Source organism: Narcine bancroftii, chromosome 1, assembly GCF_036971445.1.
Source record: "Narcine bancroftii isolate sNarBan1 chromosome 1, sNarBan1.hap1, whole genome shotgun sequence".
Taxonomy (NCBI): domain Eukaryota; kingdom Metazoa; phylum Chordata; class Chondrichthyes; order Torpediniformes; family Narcinidae; genus Narcine; species Narcine bancroftii.
The window spans coordinates 373,233,668-373,252,191 of record NC_091469.1 but is presented as its reverse complement, the minus strand read 5'-3'; the positions used below and the strand labels follow the sequence as shown (position 1 = coordinate 373,252,191).

General features: G+C 39.7%; 1 protein-coding gene across 1 annotated transcript in view; it reads right to left on the bottom strand.

Moving 5' to 3' along the window:
- LOC138758627 (V-type proton ATPase 116 kDa subunit a 1-like) overlaps positions 1 to 17,659 on the bottom strand; it is a 135,045-nt gene extending 117,386 nt beyond the window's left edge. Inside the window, exons 1-5 of the mRNA XM_069927904.1 lie at positions 17,543 to 17,659; positions 16,977 to 17,055; positions 16,750 to 16,847; positions 15,836 to 15,964; positions 3,286 to 3,395 (exon numbers count right to left, since the gene is read on the bottom strand). Coding sequence (XP_069784005.1) covers positions 3,286 to 3,395; positions 15,836 to 15,964; positions 16,750 to 16,847; positions 16,977 to 17,055; positions 17,543 to 17,659 — 533 coding nt within the window. The remainder of the gene's footprint in view (positions 1 to 3,285; positions 3,396 to 15,835; positions 15,965 to 16,749; positions 16,848 to 16,976; positions 17,056 to 17,542) is intronic.
- Between the last annotated feature and the right edge of the window lie 865 nt (positions 17,660 to 18,524).

Here is an 18,524-nt window from a genome sequence, read left to right as displayed (position 1 = left end):
GTAGAAGACAGAGAGTTGGGATAAATGGCTCGTTTTCTGAGTGGCAGGCGGTGACCAGTGGGGTACCACAGGGATTTGTACTGGGACCCCAGCTGTTCACAATTTACATTAATGATCTGGATGAGGGGATTGGATGTAATATCTCCAAATTTGCAGATGACACTAAGCTAGGAGGGGTTGTGTGCACGGAAGAGGGGGTCAGGAAGCTCCAGTGTGATTTGGATAAATTGAAGGACTGGGCAGATACATGGCAAATGCACTACAATGTGGATAAATGTGAGGTTATCACCTTTGGTAATACAAACCGGAGGGCAGATTACTATTTGAATGGCAATAGATTAAGAGTTGGGGAAGTGCAGAGAGACCTAGGGGTACTTGTACATCAGTCTCTGAAGGCGAGCATGCAGGTACAGCAGGCGGTTAAAAAGGCAAATGGTATGTTGGCCTTCATATCAAGAGGGTTTGAGTATAGGAACAAGGATACCTTACTGCAGCTGTACAGGGCCTTGGTGAGACCACACCTGGAGTATTGTGTGCAGTTTTGGTCACCTTATCTAAGGAAGGATGTTCTTGCAATGGAGGGAGTTCAGAGGCAATTCACCAGGCTGATACCCGGAATGGCAGGAATGACTTATGAGGAAAGATTGCGCAAATTGGGATTGTACTCGCTGGAGTTTAGAAGATTGAGAGGGGATCTCATAGAGACATATAAAATTCTGGCAGGACTGGACAGAATGGATGCAGAAGGGATGTTTCCAATTATGGGAAAATCCAGAACCCGGGGCCATGGGTTGAGGATAATAGGCAAACCATTTAGGATCGAGATGAGGAGGAATTTCTTTACCCAGAGGGTGGTGAATCTGTGGAATTCATTGCCACAGAGGGCAGTAGAGGCAGGTTCATTAAATATATTTAAGAGGGAATTAGATCTATTTCTTCAGTATAAGAGTATTAAAGGTTACGGAGAGAAGGCGGGGACGGGTTACTGAACTTTAAGATCAGCCATGATCTCGTTGAATGGTGGAGCAGGCTCGAAGGGTCGAATGACCTACTCCTGCTCCTATCTTCTGTGTTTCTATGTTTCTACCTAATGCCTCCACCTTTTTTCCTAACCTCCTGTGGGGAACTTTGTCAAAAGCTTTACTGAAGTCTAAATAGACAACATCCACAGCTTTCCCTTCATCAACCTTTTTTGTAACCCCCTCGAAAAACTCAATCAGATTTGTCAAGCATGATCTACCCCTGACAAAACCACGCTGATTACTCCCTATCAATCCCTGTACCTTCAAATATTTGTAAATACCATCCCTCAGAACACTTTCCATCAACTTGCCCACCACAGATGTCAGACTCACAGGCCTATAATTCCCAGGTTTACATTTGGACCCTTTGTTAAACAGTGGAACTACATGCGCTACCCTCCAATCCCTTGGCACTACCCCCGTGATCAGAGACATCTCTGTTAATGGAACCACTATCTGTCCACAAGCCTCCCTGAGTGTCCTTGGGAATATTTTGTCCAGTCCCGGAGATTTATCCACCTTTATCTTTTTCAACACAGCCATCACTACCTCCTCGGTTATCCTTATATGCTTCGTGACTTCCCCAGTATTTTCCTTCACTTCAACTGGTTCAATATTTTTTTTCCCTAGTGAATACCGAGGCAAAGAAATCATTCAAAATTTCCCCTATTTCCTCTGACTTCTCACTCAGCCTTCGCTATCTACAAGGGGTCCAATTTTATCCCTTCACTAATTTTTTACTTTTAATGTACCTATAGAAACCCTTTGGATTTATTTTAACTCTGTCTGCCAAATCCTCTTCGTGCCTTTTTTTGGCCTTTCTAATTTCTTTCTTAAGATTCCTTCTACACTCCTTGTAGTCCTCCTTCAAATTCTCAGCTCCCTGCTCTTTATACCTCTTGTACACCTCCCTTTTTCTCCTAACCAAATTTCCAATATTCCTCAAAAACCAAGCCTCCCTATGACTTCCAGCCTTTCCTTTGATCCTCACTGGGACGTATCTACTCTGTACCCTCAAAATTTTGGTTTTGAATATCCTCCATTTTTCATTTACATCCTTACCTGAAAATATCTTGTCCCACTCAATACTCCCGAATCCCTTCTTATTCCTTCGAAATTTGCTCTTCTCCAATCCAGAACCTCAACTTTAGACCCCTCCTTGCTCTTCCCTAAAACTACCCGAAAACTAAAGAGTTATGATCACTAGACCTAATTTGTTCTCCAACATTAATGTCCGATACCTGACCTAGCTCGTTCCCTAACAGGAGATCTAGTATTACACCGTCCCGAGTTAGTTCTTCTACTAATTGATTTAGAAAACTATCTTGAACACATTTAGCAAACTCTAGCCCATCCAGCCCTCTAACTGTATGGGTATCCCAATGTGAGGGAAGTTAAAATCTCCCATGATCACTACCTTATGATTCTCACACATATACGTTATCTCCCTACAAATTTGTTCCTCTAATTTTCTTGGCCCATTTGGTGGTCTGTAATACACCCTTATTAGCACCCTCATGCCTCCTTCACCCCTCAGTTCCACCCAAACAGCCTCTCTGGATGATCCTTCCAGACCATCCTGCCACCTCACGGCAGTAATGTCCTCCTTAACAAGCAGAGCAACTCCTACCCCTTTTTTACCCCCTGCTCTCTCACATTTAAAACAAATGTATCCTGGAATATTAAGTTGCCAGTCCTGCCCCTCCTGTAGCCAGGTCTCACTAATTGCCACAATATCGTGACCCCAAGTATCTGTCCATGCTCTAAGCTCATCTACTTTGTTCACTATGCTTCTTGCATTAAAATATATGCATTTCAGAGAATGACCCTCACCTATATTCTCTTTTTTACCTTTTACCCTAATCTTCATCCTACCTTTGTTATCGTTATTATTCCTATCTAGGTGGCCATGCTCCCTTGACACTGCACTCACACTCTGTTCCCCACCCCCCTGCCAAACTAGTTTAAGCCTTCCCTCACAGCTCTAGCAAATCTGCTTGCCAGCACACTGGTCCCCCTCCAGTTCAAGTGGAGTCCATCCTTTATGTACAGGTCCAAGCTTCCCCAGAAGAGATCCCAATGATCCAGAAATCTTACCCCTTGCATATAAGTTGCATATTTCATGTACTGAGTTGACTATTCCCCTTGCCCTGTTTCTGCCATCTGTATTTTCTGTAATTTTTTTTTAATGAAAAAGGACTTTATTTTGTCCTAATAAAGTATGTTGTTCACTGGCATTTTTTTTTAAACAGGTGAGATTTACCCCAGTTTCAGACGACCACCTCCACTCGTACTGCTGTGCCTCCTTGAAAATCCTGTAACATAGACGGACTCTTCAGAAGGAAGCTCAGAACTGGACAGCTGGGATTCTGCCTGAGGAAGACAAAGCCCAATGCACAATCAAACCTACTGATTGCAAAGTGCTTTCATTGTTCGATTACTGCAGCCTAAAAGCTTGTTTTCCATGTGAAAATCGTTTACCATCTACGTAAAAATTGGGCAACCTACACAGAAAACCCATTTACAGAACCATTGTGAAAGAATTAAATTTATTCCCACAAATGAGAACAGAAATTGATTTAAAAAATCCAGCTAGCAGTTACAGAAACAGAAATCTCGCTGATGCTCATCTGTCAGATGATGACCTCCAGTGCTAACCCTGTTAGAATTTGTGAGATAATCTGGAAATCATGTGAATTAAATATTGGTAGTGGAGGCCCGGTGTATTTGCAACATTTATTGGAATTCTTCCCTCATCTACTCCTCCCTTACCCACCAAAACCCAGCCCCCCATCTCTCCATTGTGGCTTATGAAATTTGCTTTGAGGAAAGAATATACGTCCAGTATTTTTCTTGCTAACCACGACACTGTTCTTTATAGACCTCGAAAATGGCAAGGGTATTCAGCCATTCGAGACTGCTCCACCATTCAATATGATCATAGCTGATGATGTGACTTCAGAAGGTTTCAAGTCAAGTCAACTTTATTTATCGTTCATACCATGTTCACACAATAAAGATGAGATAGCGTTTCTCCAGGATCACATAAATAAAAGTTAGAATAGAAGTTAAACACATTAAAACATTAAGTCCACGGTACCCTATCCACAAATGTTCTGGGAATTCAGGAGTCTAATAGCTTGTGGGAAAAAAAAACTGTTGCCCCATCTGGATGTAAGGGCCCCGGTACTGCAGTACCTCCTACCAGATGGCAGAAGGAAGAACAGTTTACTTGAGAGGTGTGTAGAATCCTTCACAACTTTTATGTCTTTCACCTGCATCGAGTGTTGTAGATGTCCTTCATAGTATTAAGAGAGGCTCCAATGATCTTTTTCACTGACCTCACTATCCTCTGCAGGGTCTTGCAGTCTGAGGAGGTACAACTTCCAAACCAGGCAGTGATGCAGTTGCACGGGATGCTCTCGATACATCCTCTGTAGAATGTAGTGAGGATGGAGGGTGGGAGATGAACCTTCCTCAGCCTTCACAGGAAGTAGAGGCGCTGCTGGGCTTTCTTGACTCTCGAGCTGATGTTAAGGGACCAGGTGAGATTCTCCAGCAAGTGAACTCCAAGGAACATGATACTCTTCACGACCTCCAAGATGGAGCGCTCAAAGACCAGCGAAGTGAGGTCCCCCAAGCCCTTCTGAAGTCGACAACGATCTCTTTTGTGTTTTTAATGTTCAACCCACCACAGTCGTGTTGTCAGCGAACTTGATGATGTGGTTCGAGCTGTGTTTAGCTGCACAGTCGTGGGTCAGCAGAGTGAACAGCAATGGACTTAGCACACAACCCGGGGGGGGTGTGGGGGGGGTGCTGTGCTCAGTATGATGGCACTGGAGATGCTGTTACCGATCTGGACTGTCTGAGGTCTCCCCAACAGGAAGTCAAGAATCCAAATACAGAATGAAGTGTTTAGATACAGCAGGTACAAAAGGCAGGAAGAGTTGATCAGAATTATATGGTACCCAGGAAGAAACATATGAAAGGACTTAGGAGAGCTATAATGGAGCATGAGAAGGCCTTGGCAAGTAGGATTAAGGAAAATCCTAAGGTGTTCTAATTATCTGTGAAGAACAGAAGGATGTCAAGGGAGAAGATAGGGCTGCTTAAAGATATAAGAGGATTCATATGCCTGGAGGAAGATTAAAAACAGATCAAAAGAACATTTCAGCACAGAAACAGGCCCTTCGGCCCCTCTAGTCTGTGCCAAACTACCAAGTATTATGCTGCCTAGTCCCACTGACCTGCACCCAGTTCATAGCCATCATTCATTTCCCTTGATGCACAATTATTGATTCAAAAGACTAAAGTTGAGCAAACTGATGGGCTTTTATTCGCAATAGAATGAAGGCACATCCCTGCTGGTTGACTGTCCCGAACTGAGGAGGGGGCTGAGGAACAATCATCTTTACTCAGGAGCTTGTGGGTGTGGCCAGAGGTAGAGTCAGCCAATGGGTGACTGTGTGAAGAATTCCCTTAAACTTCTCCCATTTCACCCTTAACCTATGCCCTCTGGTTTGTATCTCACCTATTCTCAAAGGAAAAATCCTACCAACATTTACTCTGTCTGCACCCCTTATAATTTTAAATACTACTATCAAATCTTCCCTCATCTATGCTCCAGGCAAAAAGGTCCTAATCTGTTTAACCTTTCTCAGTAACTCAGTTCCTAAATTCAGGGCAACATCCTAGTAAATCTTCTCTGCACTCTTTCAATCTTATTCATATCTTTTCTGCAGTTTTGGCAACCAAAACTGTTCACAATACACCAAATTTGGTCTCACCAATGTCTTATACAACTTTACCATAACATACCAACTCCTATACTCAATACTTTGATTTATGAATGCTAATATTCCAAAAGCTCTCTTTACAACCCTATCCACCTGTGACACCACTTTCAGGGAATTATTTACAAGATTTGTATTCCCAGATCCCTCTGATCTACCACACTCCTTAGTGCACTAACATTTATCCTTTCTTGGTTTGTCCTTCCAAAATGAAACACCTCACTCTTGTCTGCATTAAATTCCATCTGTCATTTTTCAGTCTATTTTTCCAGTTAGTTCTGATCCCTCTGCAAGCTTGAAAGTCTTCCCTGCTGTCCACAATACCTCCAATCTTTGTGTCATCTGCAAACTTGCTGTTCTAATTTATCACATGATCATCCTGATCATTGACATAGATGACAAAAAGCAATGCTTCCAATACCGATCCCTGAGACACACCACTGATCACAGGCCTCCAATCTGAGAATCAATCATCCACCACCACTCTATGGCTTCTCCCGTATAACCAATGTCAAATTCAGTTTACGACCTCACCATGAATACCAAGCGATTGTACTTATCGGACTAACCTCCCATGTGGAGTCTTGTCAAAGGCCTTACTAAAGTCCATGTAGACATCATTCACAGCCTTTCCTTCATCAAACTTCCTGGTAACATCCTGGAAAAACTCCAAGATTGATTAAACACAACATACCACACACAAAACCATGTTCACTATTCATGATCAGTCCTTGGATATCCAAATACTTGCACAGTATATCTGATCTCTTAGAACACCTTTCAATAATTTACAACAGATGGCAGGCTCACCAGCATTGAATTTTTAGGGTTACTTTTGGAGCCTTTTTTAAACAACAGAACAATGTGAGCTACCCTCCAATCCTCGTGGCTAAGGACATTTTAAATATTTTTGCCAGAGCCCATGAAATTTCTATACTAGTCTTCCTCAAGGACCGAGGGAATATCTTGTTAGTTCCTGGAGAGTTATTCATCCTAATTTGCCTAAATCAGGACAGGAGCAGATGAAAAATGCTGTGAGCGAGATGGAAGGGGTCTTTAATGATTTTCCGCACCTTTTTCAGACAACGATCCCAGAAGATCACATTGATGGTGAGGAGGGAGATTTCACTGATCCTCTCTGCCACTCTTATCGTCCTGTAGACCTCTGATCCATTTCCCTGCAGCATCCGTATCACACAGTGATGCAGCAATCCAAGACACTTGCAGTAGAGCTCCTATAGATGGTTGACATAGTGATGGCTGGTTGTCTTGCCCGCTTGAGTCTTCTCAGGAAGTGTAGTTGATTGACAAGGTCCCTCGTGGTAGAATTATTTTGAAATCATGAGGCATGGGATTCACGGAATTGTGGCTCTGTGGATTCAGAAATGGCTTTTCTGTATAAAGCAGAGAGTAGATGAGACATATTTCCCTGCAGTTCAGTGACTTGTGGAGTTTCACATGGATCTGTTCTGGGACCCGTGCTTTTTGTGATTTTTTTTCTCAATGATATGGATGAAGTAAGTTTACAGATGATACAAAGGTTGGAGATGTCGTGGATGGTGTAGAATGTTGGCATAGTTTAGAACAGGATGGAGACAGAATGCAGAGTTGGGCAGAGAGGTGGCAGACGGAGTTCAATCAGGATAAGTTCTGCATTTTGGAAGGTAAAACATGAAGGCAGAGTACATGGTTAATGACAGAATTCTTAACAGTGTAAAAGAAACAGAGAGATCTTGGGCTCCATATCCACAGATCACTCAAGGTTGCCACACAGGTTGATAGGTTAGCTAAGAAGCCTTATGGTATGTTGGCCTTCATTACTCAGGGATTGAGTTTAAGAGCCTATGTTGCAATAATGTCATGTCTCAGCTCTAAAAATTGTTACACCACATTTGGAATATTGAGTTCAATTCTGGTTGTCTCATTACAGGAAGGATGTAAAAGCTATTGTGAGGGTGCAAAGGAGATTTACCAGGATGATGCCTGAATTGGAGAATGAAGCAAGGTCAGCAGAGCTCTTTGGAGTGAAGAAGGTCAAGGGAGACTTAGTAGAGGTCTGTAAGATTCAGAGAAGCATAGATAGAGTGGACAGCCAGCATCTTTCTCCTGAGGTGAAAGAAGCAAACACCAGAGGATATCTGTACAAGATGATGGGAGGAAAGTTTAGGGTAAATATCAGGGGTAAGTTTTTTTTTATATACACAGAGTAGTGCATGGCCTGGAATGCATTGCCAGAGGTGGTGGTGAAGGCTGGATAAATAGGGATATAAAAAGACTCTTAAACAGGCCCATGAATGCAAGAAAAATCAGTTATGTGTGTGAGGTAGAGAAGGTATAGTTTGTGATTAGGTTTATGTAGTTCACATAGTATCATGAGCCAAAGGGCCTGTATTTTGTGATAATGTTCTGTGTTCTAGTACCCTCTTTCTGCTTTTCCTCCAAACCCATTGATCTCTTTAGCCATAAGGGCCACATACATCTCCCTGTTGAACATATCTAATGAATTGGCCTCAATAACCTTTAGTGATAGAGAGTCTCAAAAGTTCACAACTCTCTGAGTGAAGAAATTTCTCCTCATCTGAGTCCTAAATATTAATGAGGTAAGAAATATCTAGCATGAAGAAAACTTTTGGGAAATTTGACTTGGACATATCCATTTTGAAGCAGTGACACAGATCAGAGTGGGTACACTCTGGCACACCCCTATAGGACTTTCCAGTCACTGATGCTATCCTATGAACTAAGAGGCCAAGAAAACCACCCTTTTCACACTGAGGGTCTCAAACCAGGTACTGGTGAGCTGTTAGCAGACAGGCAGAGACAATTATATGCTGGAAACCTGATTTTATTTTAGTTCTTAGAGTATAGAGTCATATTGTGTGGAAACAGGCTCTTCAGACTAACTTGCCCATGACACCTAAAATGTCCCACGCATACAAGTCCCATCTGTCTGTATTTGGTCTATAACCATCTGAGCCTATCCTATCCATATACCTGCCTAACCTGCCTCAACCACCTCCTCCGGCAGCCCACTCCATATACTCGCTACCCTCAGTGTAAAATGCTACCTCTCAGATTCCTGTTAGATTTTTCTCCACTCATTTATGTCTTCTGGTTACCAATTCCCTCACTCTGGGTAAAATACTTGTAGCATTCACCCTATTTATTCCTCTCATGTTTTTGTATACCTCTATGAGATCATCTCTCATGCTCCAAGGAATAAAGTCCTAACTTGCTCAATCTCTTTCTATAACCTTGAGCTCTGGCAAAATCCTTGTAAATCTTCTCTGCATCCTCTCCAGTTTGACAACAACTTTCCTGCAGCACACTGATCAAAGATGAACACAAGATTCTCAATGAGCCTCATCAGCATCTTTTTACAATGTCAACATGACCCTACAATTTCTTTACGAATATTCTGAGTGTTAAAGGCCAATGTGCCAAAAACCTTTTTTGGCCACCCTATCTAACTGTGATGCCACTTTCAAGGTACTATGAACCTGCACTCCTCTATTGACAACACTCCCTAGACCTCTACCAAAAACTGTGTAGATTCTATACATGTTAGACCTTCCAAAATGCAATACCTCATATTTCTGTGTAATAAATTTCATTAACCATTCCTCTGCCCACCCTCCCATCTGACTAAAATTCTGTTGCAATCTTTGGCAAGTCTTCAATATCTGCAATACCAAACACTTTAGTGCCATCTGCAAACTTGCAGATACCTTGTACATTTTCATCTAAATCATTGATATTGATGTCAAACACCAATGGGCTCATCACCGAATCCTGTGGCATATTGATAGTCACAGATGTCCACTTGGAAAACCAACCTTCCACCATCACACTCTGCTTCTTCCATTAGGCAAGTTTTCTAAATATTCTGCTACCTCATCTACAATCCTATGTGATGAAACCTTCTAGAGCAGCCACATTCCCATGATAAATGTGAGACATCTTTCATGTTCATCATTAATAAAAAAATATTGAATTAAATTCCCCAACTACACATTGGATTTTTCAGCACATGATTCTGTTAGTTATTTTCAATTACTAATTAAGGGAATGCATGAGTAATGCAGAGAAATCTAACTTTAAAGCAATGAGAATAGTTGGAAATTTGAGCAGAATCTTTGTTCCAGGTGGACATTGTGAAAGTACAGATTCTATCACCAATGTGTATATGTACATATGTACAGATGGTAGTGTAGGATGACTGTGATTGGCTGAGAGTGTAGCCACACCTACTGGCAGGTCTTAAAGGATTGCTCCTAGCCAGACCAGGTCATTCTGGACTGGTCGACCTACTTGTGATATGCTCCAGTCTTTTAGTTAATAAAAACCTTGGTTTGGATCAACAAGTCTTTGGTTCTTTCGACCCGCATTACAGACATATCAAATAATAGAGGATAACGTTTCAAGATGAGCAGGGAAAGTCTCAGAGGAGATTTGTGAGGCAAGGTTTTCACACAAAGAGTACTCTACTGGAAAGGTGGTAAAAGCAGATGTGACAGCAACGTTTAAAAAGCATTTAGACAGGCACATGAACAGACAGGGGATAGTGGTAGCAAAGAACAAACTGTTAGAGGAACTCAGCAAGTTCAGCTACAGGGAGAAAAGAAGGGTCATTGTCTGTTGCATTAATGCCAGCAATTTCTCCCTCATTTTCCCCTTACCTTCCCATCATGTGGATACTGCTTGATCTGCCAAATTTCTCTGGCAGTGGGGTCACTTTTCTCTAGATTTTAACATCTGCAGATTCTTGTATCACCACAGAATAGCAGGATGTAAACCATGTGCCGGCAGATGGATTGGCCTCATGGTCAGCACTGACATCATAGGCCAAAGGGCCTGTTCCTGTGCTACAGTGCTCTATGTTCTATGAAATTAAAAGAGGTGCCACAGCAGAGTTCTGATTTTGCAAGTTCTCAGAGAGTAGCTAAATAAATGATCAATCTGTGCCTTCAGCTGATGGACAACATAGTAGTGAGAGATCTAACTAGGTATTGGTAGATTATTAGTTATTGTGGGTATTACAAGAAACCCTATTAAATAAAAATAGAATATGCTAAAAATGACCAGCAAGACTTACAGTATTTGTGGAGAGAAAAGCAAAGAGAATAATTCCAGTTTAGTTTCCAGTTGGCACAAGTTGTATAAACTGGAGTTAAGAGGAAAGTTTCTATACGCTAATGAAATAATAAAATATTGAAATAATGATCTGCATAACATGGATCCATTAGCCTATTTTAAAGTGTATCAAAAGTGTTGGCTAACATCTATATATCATAACCATGTGCAAAGTTCTAACATCTGCCTTAACATCTTGAGTTTAGTTTGCATACAGAATTACACTCACTCAGTTTAAGAACTACATTACTTATGTATTATTTATCAAAAGTCTGCAAAGTCCAAATATATCAAAGATTAATGTAAGAAATGGGCTTCAATAAGGATATAAACATTAGTGGCCTAATTCTGTTTGTTGTCATTACATTTTCACCTACATGTATAGCTTAACTTGTGAATAAATATTTAATTTTATCCCGAATGTTTTTGGTCTGCGACATGACACTTATTACTTTTTGGAAAGACAGAGTATAGTGCCCATATGTTCAGTGCATATCGTAATCATTACACGTTCAACGATTTCGGTCAAGTCTCAGACTGTTAGGAGGGAACCACATTTTTCATAAGTTCGTAACTATAATTTGTCAGTAGGTCAATGAAGTCATTCAATGAATTTTGGGACTGTACAGTAGACCAGTCTGCCAGGTATTCCCAATATTGATGATTTTATTCCACTTTCTCTTCTATATCCACATTATTTTGTCTTTATAATACTAAACATTCCACTAACAATGGGGAAAGACTTGCACAGACACAACATACAGTATATTGTTTTGGTTGCAAGGCAGATGGACAAGTGCTACCTTCTGTAGTCATCCCGCATCCTCCCATTTTTTTTGAGATGGCACAAAGAGAAGGGAGATTGACACAATTTTAAACTAGAACCAAACTTTTGGTAATATCCATAGACGTTAACATAATTCTGTTATTTCGTTTGGTGAAATCATCCAAGTGAATCCATAGTTTCCTCAGGTAACTTTTAATACCCCAGAAGCTGGTGGAGAAGGTGTCCTCACTGGGCTCACACCCCTCTCTGTATCTTGATTCTGGACTTCCAAATGGAAGTCTGTCTGGGCCAGTAGCAGAATATTGAGCACCATCACGCTGTGCAATAGTGCACCTCAGGGCTGTGTGCTCAACCAGCCCCTGTTCATGTTACTGATCCACTACTACTTTGACAGATCCAGCTCCAACAGGGTCATCAAGTTTGCAGATGACGCAACAGTAGTCGGCCTCATTACTAACAATGATGAGTCGCACTGCAGAGAAGAGGTGGAAAATCTTGTGAAATGGTGCAAGAGTAACAACCTGCATCTCCACATGGACAAGACAAAGAAGATGATCGTGGGCTTCCAGATGACCAGAAATGACCACCCTCTGTTACACATTAGTAACTCTGAAGTAGAGATAGTGGAGAGCACCAAATCCAATTAACTAGTGATCTATCGTGCACACTTAACATCTACTCACTTGTCAGGAAGGTGCAACAGTGTCTGCACTTCCTGAGAAGACCAAAGCAGGCAATTATGTCAACCTTCTATAGAAGCTCTATAGAGCATGTCCTGACCAGCTGCATCACAGTGTGGTACAGTTGCTGTAGAGAAATGGATCGGAGATCAATCCACAGGACTGTTAAAATGGCAGAGAGCATCCCTGGAGTTTTCTGCACCCCCATCAAAGTGATCTTCTGGGATCATTGTCTGAAGAGGGGGCCCAAAATCATTGAGGACACCTTCCACCCTACACACAGCATCTTTCAACAATTTCCTTCGGGAAAGAGATATAGGAATATCAGAGCTAGCACCATCAGGCTGAGAAACAGCTTCTTCCCATGGGCAGAGAGAATGGTGAACCACCAAAGGAACTACTCACACTAACTATCTGAAATTCTCATATTCATGAATCAACATTTATTCATTTGCTTGTGTAGATGAAGTACATCCTGTAGTATGTTATGTCTGCATGTTTTGCATAAGGACCGGAGAAGGCTGTTTCATTGGGTTGTACTTGTACAATCAGATGACAATGAGCTTGACTTGACTTGTGGGATCCTCAAATCTATGTTGATCTATGTTAAACCCAAAATGTTCTAATTATTCTTGGTGAATCAATGCCTGACAAAAGGATATTCATTTGCTTATGCTAGTATTAAGAGCAAACAAACTGACTTTATTGCTCTCTCTTGTAACAACTTGCCATTGCTAAAATACCAGACTGAAATTTCTTTGACTGCTCTAAACAATACTTTGCCATCTGCCAGTTACATTTCTTGTTACAGGAGTGGCATATCCAGTCTAGTGAAGCAAAGTCTCCTCAACATAATCCTCAACTGAAACAGCAGTTATATTGTTCTGGGTCTAATTGCAACTTCTGTGTTGAGTTCACCCCCAGCTGTTCCTGCAAATGTTCCTTCACAGGCTAGGACCCTTGAAGTTCTTCATAGAGGAATATTTGAAGATCATTTTAAACATTACAAAAATTAACACTATTCTACCATGGTTTTACAAAACAAATTTGTCTTAAAACTAAATGAGCACCTGACTTGCTTCTGGTGAGATTGAGATCCCCGAGAAAATTGAAATGGATGAAAATATAGCATTAAATTAAAATATCAGACATGCTATTTTATTCCCACTATCTCCCTACATTAAAGCTCAAATTGGTAGCTAAGTATTGCACAAAGGTAGCTCCAACAATGGCAGCTCTAAAAGTTCAGTCAAAATGTCTTTGACTTGAAACATTAACTCTTATGTTCTCTCTACAGATACTGCCTGACCTGTTGAGTGTTTCCAATAGTCTCTGTTTTTGTTTGTCATTCAGCCGTTGTTTCTTATTCAAAACTTTCAACTGAATCAAAAATAAATTTGCTGCTTATGTCCCACTGGCTGCTGATCAATGGAGATTCTAAAGAAATCAGTCAGTTGGGAAGTTGTCAAAGTGTACGAAGCTGATGTCAATATTTACTCTGACAAGGATTCACATATTCATCAAATGTGTTATCTGCTTATTTGTGAAAATTGCCATGTTCTCTAATGTGCTTATCTTCTATTGGTCAAGAGTTGAAAGGTATTACTGCAGAACTGCCTTGCTCTTGCACTTTCTAGTTGTTTATTTCACTTAAGGTCTAAAATCCCAGAGACACTAGAGACAGCAGATGCTGGAGAAATTCATATGCCATTTCACATGCTATTATTGAGTTTAATGTTTCAAGGAAGGTAACCATGATGAGGAGGTGAAGTGGCTGGACAAATGTGATTTGCTGCTGGTTCCATTAAACCATAAATCCAACAAGACTTTGGAGTAGTATTTGGCTATTCAACCATTGAGTCTGTTCCACCATGGCTGGTGTATCTTTGATCACAATTCTATTCTCCTGCCTTCTCCCCATACCCTTTGATACCCTTACTAATCAAGAACTATCAACCTCTGCTTTAAATATACAAAGTGACTTGGCCTCAACAGCAGTCTGTGGCAAGACATTTGACAATTTCATCGCAATCTAGCTTCAGAAACTTCTCCTCCTGTCAGTTCTAAAGGGATGTCCTTTTTATTCAGATCCTGGACTCTCCCACTACTGGAAACATTTTCTCCAGATTAACTCAATCCAGACTTCCAATATTTGAAATATTTCACTGAGACTGAATCCTTCCAAATCTTAAATGATTCTGAAGCATAGAAACCATGAATAGTGGCTTGCTTTTAATCCAAAGGGTTCCATACCTGATCCTTGGCTATGCAGGCCACTGTTAAGTCCCTGCTCAGTCTACCTCAGCCACATGCAACACTCATCATCACTTGAATTGTCAGTTATATACACACACAATATTAATTAGCATCAAAGATGATCTTGTATTCTTGAGATACTAGTTGCTAAAACTTCAGCAAAATACTGTGCACTCCTTGCCAATTTTGCAGTCTCATATTCCAAGCAAGGGGCTGGTTTCCTGGCCTCACCTTATTCTAAACCAATAAATGTTAATGTTGGACTCAAAGCTTACTGCTACTATAGAGTTCCAAGATATTGGTTGTGTGGTGTCTGACGCACTCTGACAGCTGACACAGAAGCAAGGGGCTCAGGTAATAATGAGGCAAATCCACTTTGCTATTTCTGCCTTTCTGTCAGGACTCCTTTATCCATAGTTATCATTTGAGGCTACATTAAACTATCACCTTTCTGTACTTTCTTGTATTTTGGAAAATAAATAGAAGAAAATTCCCTCTCATTGAATCTGACTGGTTCATCAGGACTTCATCTATCCCAAGTGCAGGTATAAGGGTTTGCTTTCCCTGGGATCATCTGATAAGCAGGAGTTTCCATCAACAATGCAGTGACTTAAAGATTGTTGACCACCCAGGGCTGCCTTGGAGTCTTCCTGAGTTAATCTCTGAGCTATCTAGGGGAAATTGAACAGTCAAGGATTAGCCAAATGTCATGGGAAGGCAGTATATTGTTGAATAACAGCAATGGAATAAAAGATAATTGACCTGAAACATTAACTCTGTTTCTGTCTTCACAGATGCTTCCTGACTGGCTGAGTGCTTCCAGAACTTTTAGTTTTACTTCAGATTTGTAGCATCTGCAACGTTTTGCTTTTCAATTACTGCGTCTACATGAGTTTCTGTGTTTGCTGGCACATGTGAATTGGGACTGGGGTGGAAGATGAAGGATAATGAGGTTATGGAAAATGATTATCTAACCTGGGTAATTAAATCCCTATGCTAGCTATTAAGCAGTTATAAGAATGAAATACAAATAAACATTAAATTAGACATATTAATTTATCTTTGGCAAGTATAATTTAATATTTCTCTTGATGGCACTTGTTCCTTGATGATACAGCAATAACATAAATGCACTCTTTCTCTGTATGGCAATAACTGACATACCTCTTCAAAGAAATCTTCAGTTATCTGGAGAAGAAATTTTAGCTCTGTCAGCTCTAGGCAATTATTTTTCAAAGCTTCTTGATTTGTGTTGATCTCTTTCAACTCCTTTTCTAACTTTTCAAAAGCTCCCTAAATAAGAAAGCATGAAGATGTCACTCTTACAATTCCCAATAGGACACCTATGGGAACAGATACACCAAATTAAAATGAACTTGCTGAGAAGATAATGAATTGAAAGGTTAATAGTAAAGCCATTATTGTTAGATATTTGCAGAGGGCAATTCCCTAAATAATTACACCGGGGCAAGAGCGAAATATAATTTAAATAAAGGAGATAGTAAAAATTACGAAGAGATATTCACCATCAGAGAGCATAGATTTTTAGATTTATGTCTTTTAATTCACTTTCCTTGGTTGAAAATGGTTTGCTAATTTCTGACCAAGAAGAAATGACATGTCAATGAACTGCACAGAAAAGTGAAAGCTAAAAATGGATGGGTAAAGAGATCTTAGTGTGCAAATAAAACAAAGAAAAATATAATCAATAATGAACTGGGATCCTTCCATCGGAGTAGTGGTTTTGCAGAATCTCATAACTATATCAGAAGAAAGTGATAAATATTAAATCAAATCTAAATTAAATTTTGAATTATATTTACATTTTTTAACTAAAATAATTGTGTTTACATCAGAGAAGGTCTCCTCAGACCAAACCAGATGAGAATATGTTTGAAATCATAATGCAATACTTGAAGGGCAAACATATGGAACTTTATAATTTAATGAGACTGCAATATTTTACAGTATATTTTATGTATGTTTAAAAGGAATTTATGTAGAACCACAGAAGAAAAAAAAGACAGAAATACCCTGCAGAATCAGTAAATGTATTAGCTGTAGAAATCAATATTTACCTCCAATTCAATTACATCCCTAGGGCAAGGGGCCTTATCATTTTCGGTGCTTTCAATGACTGGAATATTAGCTTTAGTCATTTCTTTTTCCAAAAAGCCTGCAGAGTGGAAACACAAATAGCACTCAACTTAAATCACATTTTTAACAATGGTGATTTTTTTTTTCTAAATTCAAGAGTATATCTTTAATTATACAGCTGCGATAGAATCTCTCTTTGAAAACCTACGTAGAATTCTTTCCATTTCTTCACATCGCCTGACTTCATTCACAAATTTTCTCTGGAAAGTGATGATCCCTGGATTCAGCTAGAGGTGTGTGGGAAGAAATAGATCAGACGTTATTGCTAACATGAAAGGCTTATTGATAGACGGTAGTTTCTCCAAAAAATATTTTAAAAAATTTCATAGAACAATACAGCCTTCTGCTCTCCATGTTGTGCTATTCCATATGTCCCTTCCTAAAAAAAGTAATAAACCCTCCCTACCCTATAACCTTCTATTTTTTTTTTCATCCATGTGTCTGTCTAGAAGTCTTTTGACTGTCCCCAATATTTCAGCTTCCACCACCATCCAATTAACATTTGGATATTAATTAACAATTCAATTGAAATACAAATAAACATTACTCAAAATACATGTCACAATTTGGGTATTAAATATAAAGAAATATTCAAGAAAGCAATCTTTGTTTTTCAATACATTTTGAATTCATTTTATTGCACTTGCAAATCTTGGTAAACAGAAAGAAAACAGCTTTGTCTGCGAGTTATTTTGGTTTGTAAAAGATACTTACATCTCTGAATTGTACAAGTCCTAGCTCTCCTAGTTGATTAACAGAACAATATGCTGTCTCAGTTTGAAAGAAGAGTTGAACCAAGCACATCTCTTCACTCCTGAAGATGGAGCCCATTTTGCTCGTGATCAATCTTCTGGAAGTCGAAGTCAGATTTACTTTGGTCTTTTTGATCTCAAAGTTTTTTCCTGGAAGAAAAATAACAGCACAACTTATTTCATATTTAATTATTTAATCCCAAGGCTTTTTCTTTCTCCATTAATTCAAAATAAAAGGCATTTTAAGCTAATCAGCATATTTTCTTACTAGGCAATATTTATCGAATTCCAGCTTCATGCAATTAGATTGCTAGGAACACCCATATTCTCTATTCATCAATGAGAAAACATATTTGTCCAAAAACAAGCTTAGGAGCACTTATCACATAAAAAAAATATTTACATTTTATAATAAAATGTAACTTACTCTGTAAACAAGTCCAAGTGTAGAAGCAAACACAAACAAATGAATTCTGGTGATGCACCAAAATGAACTGTTAATAATGTGACCATGTGCTCCTTTGAATGGCACATAAAGTCAATTAGTGGCCATATCTGGAGGCTGTCAAAGAAAACCTATTCTCAGTGCTCTTCCGCCACCAATCAATGCATGTAATGTGACAAAATAATCAATGTGATCTCTCAACTCAGTTCATACTCATCTGGTGTCAAACAGTGGAATTCACATATCATCTTGTTCAAAAATATGGATTTGTTCATCCAACTGTCAGAATGCTGTAGTTTTGTTGCTGTTTGTCGAATTAAGGGGAAAAGTATCCATAGAACTAGAAAAACGAGGTAGGGTAGGGCTGAATGGGAGAAAGCAGTATTGTATGGCACAAGGCAAATGAAAATTTTCATGATATGAATAAAGACCTTAGAGAAAAGAGCTTGCATTTAAATTACAAATTTAAATGAATGGCAAACAAAATGCAGATGTGGGA